At 44.7% G+C, this 17,197-nt stretch overlaps 2 protein-coding genes across 2 annotated transcripts; one reads left to right on the top strand and one right to left on the bottom strand.

Annotated features, from left to right (window-relative positions):
• Positions 1–548: 548 nt before the first annotated feature.
• rab15 (RAB15, member RAS oncogene family) lies at positions 549–8,734 on the bottom strand. Its single transcript, XM_067242063.1, has 7 exons — positions 8,467–8,734; positions 4,225–4,285; positions 3,737–3,797; positions 3,353–3,430; positions 2,837–2,926; positions 2,667–2,732; positions 549–2,215 (listed from the first exon to the last, which is right to left on the bottom strand). Exons 1-7 carry the CDS (start codon positions 8,588–8,590, stop codon positions 2,057–2,059), a joined length of 639 nt encoding a protein of 212 aa, XP_067098164.1. The 5' UTR covers positions 8,591–8,734; the 3' UTR covers positions 549–2,056.
• Positions 8,735–9,153: 419 nt separating this feature from the next.
• On the top strand, positions 9,154–17,163 carry fntb (farnesyltransferase, CAAX box, subunit beta). The gene is made up of 12 exons (XM_067241736.1): positions 9,154–9,348; positions 10,006–10,070; positions 11,402–11,474; positions 11,900–11,991; positions 12,405–12,551; positions 12,718–12,801; positions 13,064–13,150; positions 13,399–13,528; positions 14,652–14,784; positions 16,155–16,266; positions 16,527–16,641; positions 16,778–17,163. The coding sequence occupies exons 1-12, from the start codon at positions 9,250–9,252 to the stop codon at positions 16,904–16,906; spliced, it is 1,266 nt and encodes a 421-aa protein (XP_067097837.1). The 5' UTR covers positions 9,154–9,249; the 3' UTR covers positions 16,907–17,163.
• Positions 17,164–17,197: the final 34 nt, after the last annotated feature.

Below are 17,197 nucleotides of genomic sequence, written 5' to 3'. Positions count from 1 at the left end.
CCCTTCCTCAGGGTGCTGTCAGCAGTGGGCCTAATGAGGCGTAGTTGTGGTTGTGGATGGTTCATGAGGGTCTATAAGATGATGGATGCTCATCACAGTAGAGTCACACAGTTCTGCCATGTTGACATGACCACAGCCAGGACATGACTCACTGTCACTAAGCTGAGGGCTGCGTGTGTGTGTGTCCTTCGACACTGATATAGATACGGAATTGTCATTTCTGTCACCTAGACAGCACGGCAACAGCTCTGACACATCTACATACATATTCATCACCCTTCCGACTGTTCTGATGGCTCACATGCAAAGACGTCAAAATCAGCATCAGACTCCTCCTTGCATGATATGTAAATGAACCATGTTACTGAACATAGAGCAAGAATAAGTAGGAATATTAATGAGGACCACCTTATAATACAGTGATCTACAGCTGCTCAGGAAGTTCAGTTTAGCAGAGTGCTGTACAGGACAGATGAGGCTTGCATGACAGTCCAACGCTGCCATCTAGAGGGGAGGCCAAACCAGACAGGTGACGCAAACAACCGTTTATCTACAAGGGTTTATTCAACATCTGACATTTTCTGAAATAATTACAATGTTGCACATAATATATTTCCACTAATTCAATGTTGGTAGTCTAAAAGAGATGAAATACCCAATCACCAAACAACACAGAGATACAGTTTGTATCTAGAGCATAGTCCAGTGTATCATTCAACATACCATGATCACTTGCACACAAACAGTTGAGTAGGATTAGTAACATTGAATCAGTTGCAATAGATGAAGCCAAGTTAGTCCTATTAGTCCATATAGGTTCCCAACAGGCAACTCTGGTCAAATGCGATAACTGTATAATGATGTATTGAATGTTAACTTCATTGAAGTTGCATAAAAAGAAATGCATGAGAATTATTTGTGGACGCATGCAAATATTTTGCTGGTCCTGTCAACTTGCATGAAGAGTAAAATTAATTGTGGAATGAAATTTCCTCCATATCTTTAAGTAAACAGCAGGTGTATAATGGAATATGTCAAGATAATCTACCAAATCACGATGGAAATATTTTAGACCATCAATACCAAATGTCAACACATTTCACACCTCTATTAAAGTAACACGTTCAGTTTGTCACATGGTCACCGTTCTCTTAAACCTCTACACTTCCCATTCTTGAATTATCAATGCAATCCCATTGCTAGTTCTATGACTTATTAACATTAAGTGAAGTTAATTATAATTAACATAAAGGAAGTTTTGACGGAAATGTGAAAAATGATAAGGGATATGTTAACACTTACCAAAGGGTGCTGTAGCAGGCAGTGAAAACATTGGCTGTTGGCCTCTTAGCTTGGATCAGCCACTTAGAATGACAGCAAAATCATCCTCTTCTCAAGAAAGAATCAAGTCACCACGATGAAGAAATAAAAAATCAATACTATTCTTTGGACACTGATATGAACAAAGTCAGTCACATGATATAGATACAGACAACCACGGTGCTTCTAATGTCAGTCAATTGTAACCAAAAAAACAGGGTACACAATCTTGACCATTTGCCCATCAGCTCCCATGTTGATGGTGCAGACTGCACCCTCATGTGGCAAAAGATACGGCCATTCAAAAAAGGGAATGTTGCAGATTGCGATTCATGCTTACACTTTGAACAATGTTTAATTTTTTTGTACGTTTGTACGTATGTTTGCATTCCTTTTTCTTTTTTAAATAATTCACACCTGGAGTTTCAAAACCTGGAGTTCCAAAACATCCTGCATGATGTAGACAATGTACATGTATTTAGCAGTTTTCAATGACTCACGAAAAAATACCTATACAAAGCTCAAAGCATCCATTGTTAGAGAGACAAGGCAACTCTATTGATATACCGGTACCTAGTTTAAACTGAAAACAAACCAAATCAACTGGTTGACCCCTATGAGCCAAATCATCACACCATACAGCGTATGGATGCCTAAGTGTCAGGGACATGTGATTTGTAAATAGTTTGTTAGATGGGCTGTGATTAATTGATTGGTTGATGATAACTTCCTGTCTCTAACACCAGCAGGCTTTTTGTGAGTCAGCGGTTCCGTCGCAGATGCCCTCCTCCTCCTCCAGGGCGGTGAGGTTGAGCTCATCGGTGAGGGAAGTCCTCAAAAGGTCCAGGTCCTTCTTGTTCGCCTGCAGCACCTGCTCAGCCAATCGTGTGAAAGACTGGGGAGGAGCGAAGACGCGGTCACGAACACATGGAAAGCAGAGACACAGGCAAGAAAAGGGACATCTCCAAATCTGCATTTCGGCAATCTTCGTAGGGTAGTCCAGTGGTCTTCAACCCAGGTCCTCAGGGCCCACTGTCCTGTATGTTTTTCCCTGCTCCAAACTACACCTGATTCAAGTGAGTGGCTGTTTACAGTATTCCGCAGAGCTTGATAATGACCATTCATTTGAATCAGGTGTATTGGAGCAGGGAAACATCTAAATCATACAAGACAGTGGGCCCTGAGAACCAGGGTTGAAGACCACTGGGGTAGTCTATCAGACATAACTAACTCGTTACCCCTTAACAACAGATAATTGTACTACAAAAGACAAATACTAAATGTTTTTACCCTACCTCAAGTGTCCTAACAATGGGTACTGTACTGTTGTCCGAACCAGTCCTCACCTCTGTAATGTTATGATTGGTAAAGGCACTTGTCTCAAAGAAGTCCATTCCATAGGCCTTGGCCAGCTGAATGAAACACAACATGAATATGGTCAGTGATGGTTCTGCGGTCTTGGAGGATCTCACAGTAACTCTGCAGGGCCTGGTCTGCTGTGGACGTTCAGACCAACCTTGTTGCCCTGCTCTGTGGCCACTTGTCTCTTCTGTTCCTCATCAGACTTATTCCCAACAAGGATCTTCTGCACTTTCTCAGGTGCATACTGAAAGAGAATGAGGAAGGGAGAGAGGGAGAGAGACCCTCAGACACACTCATCTTTGGAAATATTATCCTTCATGAGACTTAATTAAGGAGAGGGAATGATCTGGGAACTGGGTCAGGGAAACAGGAGAGACAGAGGGGGGCAAATTAAGACTGAGAAGGGGAGAAATACGATAAATAAAATATTATTTTTAGGGTTTATTTTTAAACCGATTTATTCGAATTACCTACTAGAACCCTCATTTCAATATTTTGTGTTAAGGAATGATTATTCAAACTAGTTTGAATTTTTTGTTTGAAGTTCTAATTGCCAGAAAGGGAAGAGGCGAAAAGTAGCTTCCTTCCAAGCAGTGACAAGAGGACTCTTGTTGTTGTTTGGCCCACAGGAGATGACAAAGTGATCCTTTCGCTAGGCCTTGGATCTCACCTCATCCACATCACTTGCCCACTTCATAATGTGCTGGAAGGATCTCTCGCTTGTGATGTCATAGACCAAGAAGATTCCCTGTGGATGTGAAGGGTGAACAAACCTTGGTTAGACGGCTCACTCAGAACACTGCTGTGTTAGGATTGTTATGTTGTTGTGAAAGGGCTTTGCGGGTACGTGTTGGAGAAAGGTATTGGTACGTCGCTTTGGAAAAAAAGTGTCTGCTAAATGGGGCCGTGAAAAATGACGTTGTGTCCTTGGGCACTTCACCCTACTTGCCTCGGGGGGAATGTCCCTGTACTTACTGTAAGTCACTAAGATAAGAGCGTCTGCTAAATGACTAAATGTAAATGAATTAAATGCAAACGGAAATTTTTGTCTTACCTGTGCTCGCCTATAGTACTGTTTGGTGATGGTCTGGTATCGCTCCTGGCCTGCAGTATCCCTGCAGGAAGGGAAAGGAAAAAATCACCCATACATACACACACACACACACACACACACACACAATGATGCACACACGCACACAATGATGCACACACACACACACACACAATGATGCACACACACACAGTTTCTCTTCAGATCTCATTCTGTAAAAACTGACGATTTTGATTCCTGATTTTGCACCATGACTGGGTTCATATCTTTTTCAATCGGGGTGGGTTTACGTATCATTTCTATAGGTATATGTATCAGAGACTAAATGTGCTTATCAGTTGTGATGTAGGGCATTTGCGTTAAAGGTCACTCGCATGAGCAGCACAGTATGAGGTAGTGCAAACAAGCTTAGCTTCTGACAGTATACAGCCCATCCCAGTCTACAGGCTTATTCTGAGGCTAGTCCTCTGCGTATACTTTGGCCTACTTACCATATCTGTATTCGCACTTTGATGCCATCGATGACAAGAGTCTTCATTTTGAAGTCAACTCCTGAGAGGAACACGACAGCACGTTCACTTAGTACTGAGACAGACTGGGAAGTGATTAGAGTCATCATGACACTCCCAACCTGCCCATGGGAGTGTGGTGAGAATGCATAATAACAACCCATAAGCCATGACTGAAGTCTGCATTCTGTGGCCTGCTCTTATTTCTGGATAGGTGAAAGCTCGGTTTGAGCTTTTTAACACCGAAGATACTGAGATCCATTTGATGGCACAGCCATCACCCTTGCAAGAGATAAAGTTGAGTCATGTCTTAATCTTCTTTAGATCAGCACTGTATTGATCACAGGGGAGTGAAGACCAAGAAGGTGAAGAGGAGAGCTTTAGAGAGAAAGAAGAGAGAGAGACAGAGAGAGACAGAGAGAGAGAGAGAGACAGAGAGAGAGAGAGAGAGAGAGACAAACAGAGAGATAGACACAGAGAGAGAGAGAGCGAGAGAGAGAGAGAGAGAGAGAGAGAGACAGAGAGCGGGAGGTGGGGGAGAGAAAGTAGACAGCTTATGATTCGCCCCAATCCCATTTTCATTTCAGTGTTTTTACTCCTTAGTGATTTTCCTATCTACTCACGACAGCCGTTTCTCAGGCTAATGTGGCATGAGTGGAAAAAAACATACATGCCTTTTCAGAGCAGAACAATACCTGCGGGATCAATAACCAGTTCAACCCAATTAACCTAAACGGCGCCGACAAACCATTACCTACACTGGGTGTGAAGGGGTAACTGTGACAGATCGATTTGCAGACCCACAGAGAGACTAAAACACTGAGAGGTCTCTTTTCCCTTCAGATGTGCATTGTTTCTGCTGAGCTAGAGGTCCATGAGAATCTACAAGAGCTGTTGACAGGCACTCGGCGCTTGGTGTGCGGCTTCACTACAGTCTCCAACTCTCCAGACTAAAGTTCACTTCACTTCCATTGAGCGAGGCTCCATTGACACAGGGGAGCGGGCGTACCTTTCGACAAGAGAGCATTCAGACAGTGACATGCTGAAAGGCCACCGACACAGTCAGAGGCTTCCTTCGCCCGGGGCTGGGAGAGAGTGCAGGAAAATAAAAAAAGTGTTCTCTCTCCCTCTAGCTCTCAATCTCCCTATTACACTTTCTCTCTCGCACTCACTGTCTCTGTCTCTCTCTCTCTTTCTATCTCTCTCTCTCTCTTTCTATCTATCTCTCTCGCTATCTCTTTCTATCTCTATCTCTCTCTCGCTCTCTCTTTCTCTCTCTAACAGTAGTAGGCCTGGTATTTTGTAAAGATGGGGTCAGAAGCCAGTCATGCGTATGTGAGATGATGAGAATGGATCACAGTCGAGCAAAGGGGAAAGTATGCTTCTATCCTAAGGCAACCCTGAGTGTCATAAAATGCATTGCAATTATTATTTCCATTAGTCCAGACACCAAAGATACCTACTTCTGAGTCAAGATACTGTAACTTTAAACCTGTAACATTCCCATAAGGTCATAACAAATTAAAGGAAAGGCAAATTTGACATGGCAGTTGTCCACAATGAGCAAGTCGGAGAAGCTGTGCAGGGGCTAATAAATAAAATGAAATGTTAAAGTGACTTGTCTAATTACCTGGAAGACAGTTTGAGGTTGTTGGGTCTGGATTAAGGGCTGTTGACAGGCACTTAAATGCCTGCCAGCCATATTCTCACAATAGTATTTGTAAACTGAAAGTATAGCTCCGCAATCTGACAAATACATTGAGGAAGGCGAAAGCAGCAAGTCATTCAAAGGCAACCACATGACCATTCAAACAAATGCCCAATTTAAGGAGTTAAACAAGGGCGTAGATTAAATGCATCAACTGCATCGACAGTCAACAGTTTTATGACTGGAAAAGTATCTATGAATTGTGTCTGCCAGCACCTGCCTGGTCGTCGGTCGGCCAACGCTGGACCTGGTCGTCAACCGGAAACCAGTCTCTATGACGGCCAACAGCAAGTCTCCCGGTCCTGTCCTACATCTATAAAGTTGAACAATGGATTTTGGTGTTTCAAAACCCATTGACACTGTATGACTATGTTTAGCCTGTGTTCTGCTCCTCTCTCTCACCAACCGTCTCTGGAGGAGGGGATCCCTCTCTGAATTGCTCCTCCCAAGGTTTCTTCCATTTTTTCTCCTGTTAGGAGTTTTTCTGGGAGTTTTTCCATGTCTTCCTTGAGGGTTTAGGTTGGTTGAGGGGCAGTTCTATGGGCGTATGTGAAGCCCTCTGTGACATGCTTGCATGTAAAAAGGGCTATACAAATACATTTGATTTTATTTGTGTCTGGGAGCCTCTCCTCTCTTCTAACAAGCTCTCCAACCCATGCCTGTGTCCCTGACCATCCAGGGCTGTAACAGATATGGGTCACAGCCATGAGTAGGGCTGCTTATTCAGCCATGATTTAGGACAGGGCCTCGGTGATCCCTCATACTCTGCATGGCAGCCAGGCGCTCACAGGAGTCCATTTAAAGACTGCTCAGGTGAGGAGAGGAAGATTAAGAGTCACAGCGTGATTGAATATCATTACTAAATCATTTCCACAGCTGGGGTCTGTGCTGGGAGGAATTTGTGACTGGAGCCTGAAGGAGATGTAATTATAGGATAGTAGGACACTATTACAGCTTAGTTTTTATTGTGAGTGGCCCCTAAGATAATCTCCAGCCATTCAAAAGCTATCAACTGCATTTAAACGGTTAAAATTCAAGATATGGTGTCGTTATTTTGATGCCATCCACCAAATAAAACCAATTGAGGTTCGCCTATTTTAATTTCAAGTAACTGTCCTAGACACACACATTTCCGTTGGGCTGTGTGTAGATGTGGTTACTGTGCTTTGTTGCTGTGTCCTGAGGTGCCTTGATGGCCCTGGTGTGAGAGGGGGATGTCTCCTGTGGAGCTCTGAATGAAGGTCTGAATAAAATCAATACTGTCTACATAAAAAACAACCGCACATAAACATGCAGACTGAATAAAGCTGAGTAACGACGTGTCCTAAAGAAATGGCAGATTTGTTGTTTTGTGGGAATATCTGTGATCAGTTGTGCCTGGTTTAAAACACAGTAGTCAGTGTGTTGAGTTCTGTAACTCACTGTTGTTTCTGCGTTTTTCAGATGCGCTGGTGTAGAAAACAAACAAGTTTGCCATTAACTAAGATGCGTAGAGGAGCTGAAGATGCCTGGCGTTGTTTGAAGCTTAATATGACCAATTAACTCAAATGACAGCAACTTCCTATGCAGAGCGAAGCCTAGGATAGCTCAATATGCATTCTCACACACAAACTGGTTTCACAGAGTATAGATAAGAGACTGCTGGAAATAATCTCCTCCAATCTTATTTTACTTGCTGGAAAGCCCAGCCATATGAAAGCCCAGTCGAGTACTTTTCATGGCCAGTGCTGAATAATAACTACATAGATATGACAGTAGATATTAACTTCAGGGTGAGACAGTCTGGTTGGTTCCACAGAGGATTAAAGCACTCCAGGGAAGGTGCTAATCCATGACTGAGGAGAAGGAACAGGTGAAATTACATTATAAGTGCTGGACAGGCACGTCCTTTAATGTGTAGGCCTATATTGAAAGAGAATGTGAAGTATGTGTTATTCGACCAAATGGGATTACAATCACACTTCCATGTGCAATGTTCATCAACAAGAGATCTCAATTTTTTCCCCAAAATTTCTTTGGGGGAAATTTTTCTTTTTCTCACGGTTGTCCGTTTTGTCACAGTTTTAAACCTTCTTACACTTTCATTGTACTAAGTATATTCTATTATACTTGTATATAGCCTAGACTAGACTGTCCATCTGAATAAAACAGTGACCTGGAGCACAGTTTACAGTATTATAAAAAAAATACTTTTACAATACCATTACTTTCCATTACATACATTTGCGCACAAGTTGCTGTTTTTGCACCTGTCTTTTGATTATTTTCTCTCTACATTAAGAATTACTTCCTGGCTGTGCTAACAATAGAGAGAATGCATTGTAAAGGCCAGCTTCTTCAGGATGTGATATTTTAAATGCACTTAGTACATGAATGACAAAGAACAATGCAACATATAGGAAAAAGCTTTAAAATGACATTTAAGAGACATTACTGTGTACATTTAACGTGATTGTAGTGAAATCACAAATACCACAAATAACAATGCACGTCATAAAATAAGAAGCCGGGCTTACCGATTGTGGAGATGTGAGAAGGATGAAATTCGTTGTCCGTAAATCTGCATAATAAACATGTTTTTCCAACCCCAGAATCTCCGAGAAGCAGCAGTCGGAAGAGCACATCATACTGCTTAGCCATAGTGTCTTAAAAATAAGAACGTTCAGCTAGCTCAGCGACAAATTACCAAGACCGTCCCACATAAATCCCATGTCTGCAGATAATGTCAAATAAATAGTGACTCTTTGTTTCGGAAAGAAAATATGTCTCTGTGCTACATCTGTGTAAGTGTGCTGCTGCCTGCTATCTTTCAGCGACAAAGCAGGGACTGTCCAGATTCCCACCCAGCCCACAGTCTCAATGGGTGCGGCGGCAAGGATGCGCTCGGCAGCATTCGCTTTTCTTTCGACATCACTGACGAGATGGGTAATAAAATAATGTAGGAGGGACTGTTGACCCAACCCTATAATTTTTTTTATTTATTATTGTTTGGCTGGGGGGCTGATATTTGTACAAAGCAAGTCTATGTGTTCAAATTAATATCTAGTTTATGTTGTTGTTATATTACAACTGCCGGACAAAGGCTCAATTTAAGTCAATCCATCGGTGTGTTTTCGTGCAACGCGAGATTTGTGCGTTTTAAAGATTGTCCCATCCGACTTGCCGTAACCCCGCCCACTACAGGAAATCCTATGATTATTTGATTGAGATAGCGAAGCCAGAGCTTGTTAACAACTAAACTGTTATAAAAAGCTAATTACATGAGACGTTGCTGGGTAGTCTTCATAAAGTAGATTATAATGGAGAGAATACCCCCGACATTACGTTGCCTCGGCGAGTGTCACACTTCAGAATTATTCACAGACGACGGAGTGGAAACCGTGACTTCAGTGGAGCAGGTGAGCCAGATGGTCAAGATTAGCTTAATGGCTTGCTAACTGTGTCAGATATTGTAGTTTGAGTATATGATTGTATGGCTGTCTAACATAATGAAAGCCGTCTTTAAAAGCGGGTCATAAAGCAGTAATAGTGAAAACCACAAGTGAAATCCGTTGCCACCACCGTGGTTTAGCTAGCCTAAATGTTTTGGGCTAGCAAAATAGAGAGCCGCATGTCCATGTGTCAACATCATACGGCTAACTAAACGCTGTGGGCTGTTATTGAGCTAATTTATCTCAGACGTGGTTATACGATCCATACATGGATGCATTAAAGGGTGCTAAAGTTAGCTAAAGGATGTGTCTTTAAAGATTTGGGGGGCATTTCTGCCTTTGGTATGTTTTTAAAGTGACAGTGTAGTCTTAAAGGGGAGAAAGGATGATGGTTGATATGCAAGCAAAGAGTCCGAGCTGGAATCAAACCGAAGCCTCATCCTCATGTGTTTACCGCACGGATCCGGTGTGCCACGGGGGCGCCACTAAATGATGTTCATAGGAGATTTTCTTGCTTCTGTCAGTTATCATTGTCAGGAAAAGGTCATTGTCATGCCTCTGTGAAATCCACTTTGTGTTTTGTTTGCTGTGTCTCACTTACTCCCACGTGTTTGCGTTATCTAGAAAAAGGTCGAACGCAGTATTCAAGAAGTAATCAGTGTTTACCAGCAAATACACAGCTTACCGCAGTAAGTATTTTTCAGCGTTCATTTTTGTTTTTGAATTATATTCAGAATCCATCACGTTTACAAAAGCGTATGAACTCGATGAAGTTCAATTGGCAAAAAGAGGCAAATTACAATGATAATCAACTGAATCAAATTAGTTTATCTCTGAAATACTGGAGAAGGCTTTCTTTAAAGGCGCATATGAGGAACAATGCAATGCCAGATTTCTTAAGTACCTCACCATCTCCAAGCTCACATGGGTAATATTCACCACCATATAATTTACTGTGAGCAAAATTTGTAATTGTGCGTTCAGAGTGCATTTCAGCTATTCTCTTTTGGTGGGTGTATAATATATTTAATTGTAGCCTTCAATCAAACTCCTTTGTAATCACTGCCTAAATCCCTGTACCCATATACAATAGTTTTTACTTTACAACATTTATCACTTAACCAGCAACTGGTTCTCTCACCTGTTTCCTTGACAACCATTTGGCACTGAATGTATAATTGTATTTGTATTTCATTTTACACTATTAAGTCACTATTAATGTGAGTCATCATAGCAATGCACTGTATTACAATAATGTCCATGCTGCATGTGTGTCTTGCCTTGTTGCTTGGTTACCTTTTTTACTAGGAAACTGCCTCGCCTCCCTGCACATCCATTTTCATTTAAACAGGAAAGGCAGAGGACCACATCTGGAGATCAATAAATGTGGATGCATTCAAACACACACTGACGTCCATAGATGACTGAGGGATTCAGAGAGGCCTCCTGGTTTTCCTTGTAAACTGTGCCACTGTTTGGTCCTGGCCCACCCTAAGGCCGTTATAGTTGTTTTAAATCCTGTCCGCGGTGAGATAATGTTATGCCAGCTGATCCATGACTAACCCAGAGCAGGTAGATGCTAATTACACAAGCTTACAGAGACCTCCGCTGAAAGGTTACTTGAAGGGAGAGGCTGGAGTTTCAAGGGCTTATTGTGACTCATAGGCTGGGGATGTTAAGACGTACAGAGACACACACTCTGTTGTAGGGAAGGGATATGACAGTGGCAGCTGTTCGTATCTGGATGTAAACAACTCGTGAGCTAGGTGTGTTGCCTGACTGAAGATGCCCTCAGAAGATTAATAAACTGAACTCCTGTAAAAATTGTATATTGTATGTCCTAGGCTGGATATTGATCAAACATAGTCAGGCTTGATTTTGGCACCTGTAGATTTTGTTGACCAGTTCATTAGGATTCAGAACAAAGCTTTTGTTGTATCCAGACTTGCATATCCTCTCTGTTTTAGCTGCTGTCAACCTTGAGCCCATGTATTGATCTCCTGTGTATCTTTCTGTCCAGGCCCACTCTCTTGCGGGAACAGCACTACCAGTATCTCAAGAAGGGTCTACGTCACCTCTCTGATGCGTACGAGGTAGCACATCTTCTCCAGTACCCACCAATCCACATTTACCAATATGAAGCTGAGCAGAACCACTCAATATCTGCATGAAACTTACAAAACAAAAGACCAGTGTGAGCTACATTTACATTTAGTCATTTAGCAGACGCTCTTATCCAGAGCGACTTACAGTAAGTACAGGGACATTCCCCCCGAGGCAAGTAGGGTGAAGTGCCTTGCCCAAGGACACAACGTCATTTTGCACGGTCGGGAATCGAACCAGCAACCTTTGGATTACTAGCCCAATTCCCTAACCGCTCAGCCACCTGACTCACCTGAACTAGAACCAAACCATGGCCCGATACTGGCCAGTGATATCTCTGAGTGTGTGTTTTGTGCTTACTGGTGCATTTAGTGGTCTGTTTAGTGTGGGGTGTGACGCTCTGTTCTGTCTGCAGTGTCTGGATGCCAGCAGGCCGTGGCTGTGCTACTGGATCCTTCACAGCCTGGAGCTGCTGGAAGAGCCTGTCCCCTCCACCATCGCCTCAGAGTCAGATACTCAGATACTCCTGTCCATATACACACACACACCCATGTACTCACACAGTCATATACACACACTGCATGGCCAAACGTATGTGGACACCTGACCATCATACCTATATGCTTTATAGTGTGGATATCATACATTCATATTCACACTTCAGTGTGTAACTCCTCCCACTGTGCCCTCAGTATGTAGCTCCACCCACTGTGCCCTCAGTGTGTAACTCCTCCCACTGTGCCCTGCAATGTGTAACTCCTCCCACTGTCTGTCAGTGTGTAACTCCTCCCACTGTGCCCCGCAATGTGTAACTCCTCCCACTGTGCCCTCAGTGTGTAACTCCTCCCACTGTGCCCCTCAGTGTGTAACTCCTCCCACTGTGCCCCTCAGTGTGTAACTCCTCCCACTGTGCCCCTCAGTGTTTGCCAGTTCCTGGCACGATGCCAGAGCCCCACAGGGGGTTTCGCCGGGGGTCCAGGCCAGCACGCCCACCTGGCGCCCACCTACGCTGCTGTCAACGCCCTCTGCATCCTCGGCAGCGAGGAGGCCTACAGCGTCATCAACAGGTCAGTACAGCCCAGACGGTCCAATCACAACACGGGATATTGGACTGTGGAAGAGTGCTGATCCAATTATCAGCACTCACACTAAGGTGTCTCAGTTACATCCTCTCTTTCCTCTTCTGGAATCCCCCTTCTCCTCTTCCCTCTCCTTTTGTGCTCTCCTCTCCAGAGAGAAGCTGCTTGACTTCCTGCTGTCGGTGAAGCAGCCGGATGGTTCCTTTGTGATGCACGTAGGAGGAGAGGTGGATGTCAGGTAAGCACTATCGCCATGGTTGCGGCGTAGTCTGGGGGATGAGAACCCTACACCCTCGCTTTAGTCTGTCCCTATGTCTGTCTTTCTAGCTCTCTCTCACTTTGTGTGTGTGTGTCTGTCTGTCTGTCACTTTGTGTATCTTTGTTTGTCTCTTTCTTTGTCTCTGTCGCTCTCTGTGTGTCTCTGTCTGTCTTTGTCTCTAGCTCTCTCTCTCCCTCTGTGTGTTCTTCCTTTGAGAACATGTGATCTGTGTTTCTGGCAGGAGTGCGTACTGCGCCGCATCGGTAGCGTCGCTCACCAACATCCTCACGCCCCAGCTGTTTGAGGACACGCCCACCTGGATCCTCAGGTAGAGAGGACCCCCGTTCTCATCCTCATCTCACCAGTGATCAAGAACCTGCTTCAACCTGTTTCAGATGGAGGGATGGATAAAAACAGATTGTTTATTCTTCCCCTAGGGGAGATGGCGATACAGCTGTGTATCACATCACGCTTTACAAATCTGATCCACAGACCAGTACCACACATTGACCCATCGTAAACCAGTGTTCTGGTCCAGTGAGGTGATGGCGTGTGACTTTCTGCTTGCTCCCCCAGGTGTCAGAACTGGGAGGGGGGTCTAGGGGGCGTGCCGGGCCTGGAGGCCCACGGAGGGTACACCTTCTGTGGCACAGCTGCCATGGTGATCCTGGGGAAGGAACACATGCTGGACCTCAAGACCCTGCTGGTGAGACAGACCACGTCATCACGATAGCCCCCTGCTTAACATCCCTGCTCACCGGTGCTGCTGGTGGTGGTGGTGTTGCATCACTGATAAGAGTCCCTGTTTGAAAGATGAAACTGTACTACTGGCTATAAGTGTGGAGGGACTGGCTTCCCCTGTACACATCTCCTTCTGCACCAGCACTGCCTGACCTCTGCTGAGGTGTCCCATGTCTTGTCCTCTGGGACCATCCGATTTAGAGATGTCTCCATAGGAGGTTCACCACAGAGACAGGGGGAGAGGATATACACAGGTCTATGTCAGAGTCTGTGCCAGTACCACCAGGCTGAAAGGAGACACCAGAGGCTGCTGCAAGAGTCCCAGAATACCCTTTGCAGAATTACCTGCATCCTCTCTCAATCCCACATCAAACCTTAACCCTGGTCCTAGAATGGTTGCTGTGGCTACATCACAGCCGCCTGTGCACTGAGATTTAACTGAAGAACTGCTCTCAGATCAGCTAAATGACCTATCGGGGAGCTCTGACTGCAGTGCTGTAGTCGCTAGTGAGTCATCCGACTTCTGGGAGCCTCCAGGTCTCAGTGACCTTCAGTTGGACCAAACCGTTTCTTTTTGAACAGCTTTCGTTTGAAGTTTTGTTCATTTAGGTTTGCTGTAACAGACTGTTTGTCACTCCCCTGCACCAAAAGACACAAGTGTCCAGTTAGTATTTAAACCTGGTTCCAAATCACGATTCAGTTCACGATTTTTGGAGTGGTTCTGATTTAGGTTTGGTTGCTGTGGAAACCATTTCCAGATCCCTCACCGTTTCCAAATATCAATTTAGATTCCCTCCTCCTCCGATTGTGGCCTGATGGGATTTGACCTCCCCCACCCCCCTCTTTTAGTTGCCTCACTGAAAGCTGAAGAGGCCCATGTGTGTGTGCCATACAGTTCGACGCTCTTAAACTTGTTGACAACTGATAACGAGGAGCATATCTCGTCTTCATGCCTCATTTCCATAACCCATGCGAGTAGCATTGCCATGTAGTGTAAGTGCCGAGTGGTGCATGTTAATTGAAGCCGTGTGTCATCTATACTGGCTGCCGTGGAGTGACAAGTTGTTTCTTCTGTTCCTGCCCCTCAGCGGTGGGTGGCCAGCAAACAGATGCGCTTCGAGGGAGGCTTCCAAGGGCGCTGCAACAAGCTGGTCGACGGCTGCTACTCCTTCTGGCAGGCAGGACTGCTGCCTCTGCTTCACAGAGCCTTCTATAGAGAAGGTACCCTACCTAGCCTTCTATAAAGAAGATACCCTACCTAGCCTAGCCTTCTATAGAGAAGATACCCTACCTAGCCTAGCCTTCTATAGAGAAGATACCCTACCTAGCCTAGCCTTCTATAGAGAAGATACCCTACCTAGCCTAGCCTTCTATAGAGAAGATACCCTACCTAGCCTAGCCTTCTATAGAGAAGGTACCCTACCTGGCCTAGCCTTCTATAGAGAAGATACCCTACCTAGCCTAGCCTTCTATAGAGAAGATACCCTACCTAGCCTTCTATAGAGAAGGTACCCTACCTAGCCTAGCCTTCTATAGAGAAGATACCCTACCTAGCCTAGCCTTCTATAGAGAAGATACCCTACCTAGCCTAGCCTTCTATAGAGAAGATACCCTACCTAGCCTTCTATAGAGAAGATACCCTACCTAGCCTAGCCTTCTATAGAGAAGATACCCTACCTAGCCTAGCCTTCTATAGAGAAGATACCCTACCTAGCCTAGCCTTCTATAGAGAAGATACCCTACCTAGCCTAGCCTTCTATAGAGAAGATACCCTACCTAGCCTAGCCTTCTATAGAGAAGGTACCCTACCTAGCCTAGCCTTCTATAGAGAAGATACCCTACCTAGCCTAGCCTTCTATAGAGAAGATACCCTACCTAGCCTTCTATAGAGAAGGTACCCTACCTAGCCTAGCCTTCTATAGAGAAGATACCCTACCTAGCCTAGCCTTCTATAGAGAAGATACCCTACCTAGCCTTCTATAGAGAAGATACCCTACCTAGCCTAGCCTTCTATAGAGAAGGTACCCTACCTGGCCTAGCCTTCTATAGAGAAGATACCCTACCTAGCCTAGCCTTCTATAGAGAAGATACCCTACCTAGCCTAGCCTTCTATAGAGAAGATACCCTACCTAGCCTAGCCTTCTATAGAGAAGGTACCCTACCTAGCCTAGCCTTCTATAGAGAAGATACCCTACCTAGCCTTCTATAGAGAAGGTACCCTACCTAGCCTAGCCTTCTATAGAGAAGATACCCTACCTAGCCTAGCCTTCTATAGAGAAGATACCCTACCTAGCCTAGCCTTCTATAGAGAAGATACCCTACCTAGCCTAGCCTTCTATAGAGAAGATACCCTACCTAGCCTAGCCTTCTATAGAGAAGATACCCTACCTAGCCTTCTATAGAGAAGGTACCCTACCTAGCCTAGCCTTCTATAAACGAGATTTGATTCCGGCCTGGTGTATAGCTTGGAAGAGTGCCGTTGACTGACAATTTGGATGAAAGCTTTTGCAAAAATAATTCTTAGCATTATTTAATGTAACTGTTTTGTTCCAGACGTAGAGATGTTTTTTGCTGTGTGCGTGCGTGTGCAGGGGACACGACCCTGAGCATGGAGAGGTGGATGTTTGAACAGCAGGCTCTGCAGGAATACATCCTTCTGTGCTGTCAGAACCCAGCGGGAGGCCTTCTGGACAAGCCCGGCAAGTCAGTACCACACACACACACACCTAGATACCAGCTCGTAGCATGGAATGTGCTGCTGCATGTGGATTTACATAACATATGCATTCAAAGTGCAGATAGTAAGTACAGCAGATAATCAAGGATTAGAAGTTCACAGTTTGACCACTTTTTTCCAAAATTTGTGCAAGGTAGCTCTCCTTATTTTTACCAGACAGTGCAACAAGATCATCTCAATTACAATATGACATCATTCTGGATGTTCTCCCTCCGGGTGTGACCAGGTCTAGAGATTTCTACCACACGTGTTACTGCCTGAGTGGCCTGTCAGTGGCGCAGCACTTTGGGAACATGGACAGCCACAATGAGCTCATCGTGGGCCGCCCAGAAAACCGACTGGTGAGATTCCTCCGGCCAGGCAGACCTCCTCCCAGACACTCATTCTGGACATGTCAACCTAGAATATCGGCCATGAATGATATTGACCCGTGGTGGAACCTGGTAATGATAAGTGTGTTTCTCTGGTCCTGTTCAGGCACCGACTCACCCAGTTTACAACATCTGTCCAGAGAAGGTGGCTCGGGCCCTACGGTACTTCCACCAGCTGCCTGTCCTTGTTCCTGCCCAGGCCCACAGCCAGGCTCCCACTGCTGGGTCATCCTAAGGCCCTGGAGCCCTGGAGCCATCTCAGGGTGTGTACATTGTGTGTAACCGCTGAGGTAACTGGAACTGTCTGCAGGGGTGCCAGCGAACACGCTGCCTTTCTCTGAGCAGCCTGCTGCAGACAAGGAGAGGTGGGACAGAAGGGCTATTCAAATAAAGACCGACTCATGTGGAAATGTTGTCAGTGATTTTTGTTTTGAAACCTTGTCAGTTAGATTTTTGTTAATTAAAAAAAATGTATACTACAAACTGCATTGCATCTTGCTTCCAACTTTGCCTCATTTTTAAGTAT

The sequence above is a fragment of the Osmerus mordax genome, chromosome 8, assembly GCF_038355195.1.
Source record: "Osmerus mordax isolate fOsmMor3 chromosome 8, fOsmMor3.pri, whole genome shotgun sequence".
Lineage (NCBI taxonomy): Eukaryota > Metazoa > Chordata > Actinopteri > Osmeriformes > Osmeridae > Osmerus > Osmerus mordax.
The sequence above is the reverse complement of the archived record's forward strand: the minus strand, read 5'-3'. Positions and strand labels throughout refer to the sequence as shown.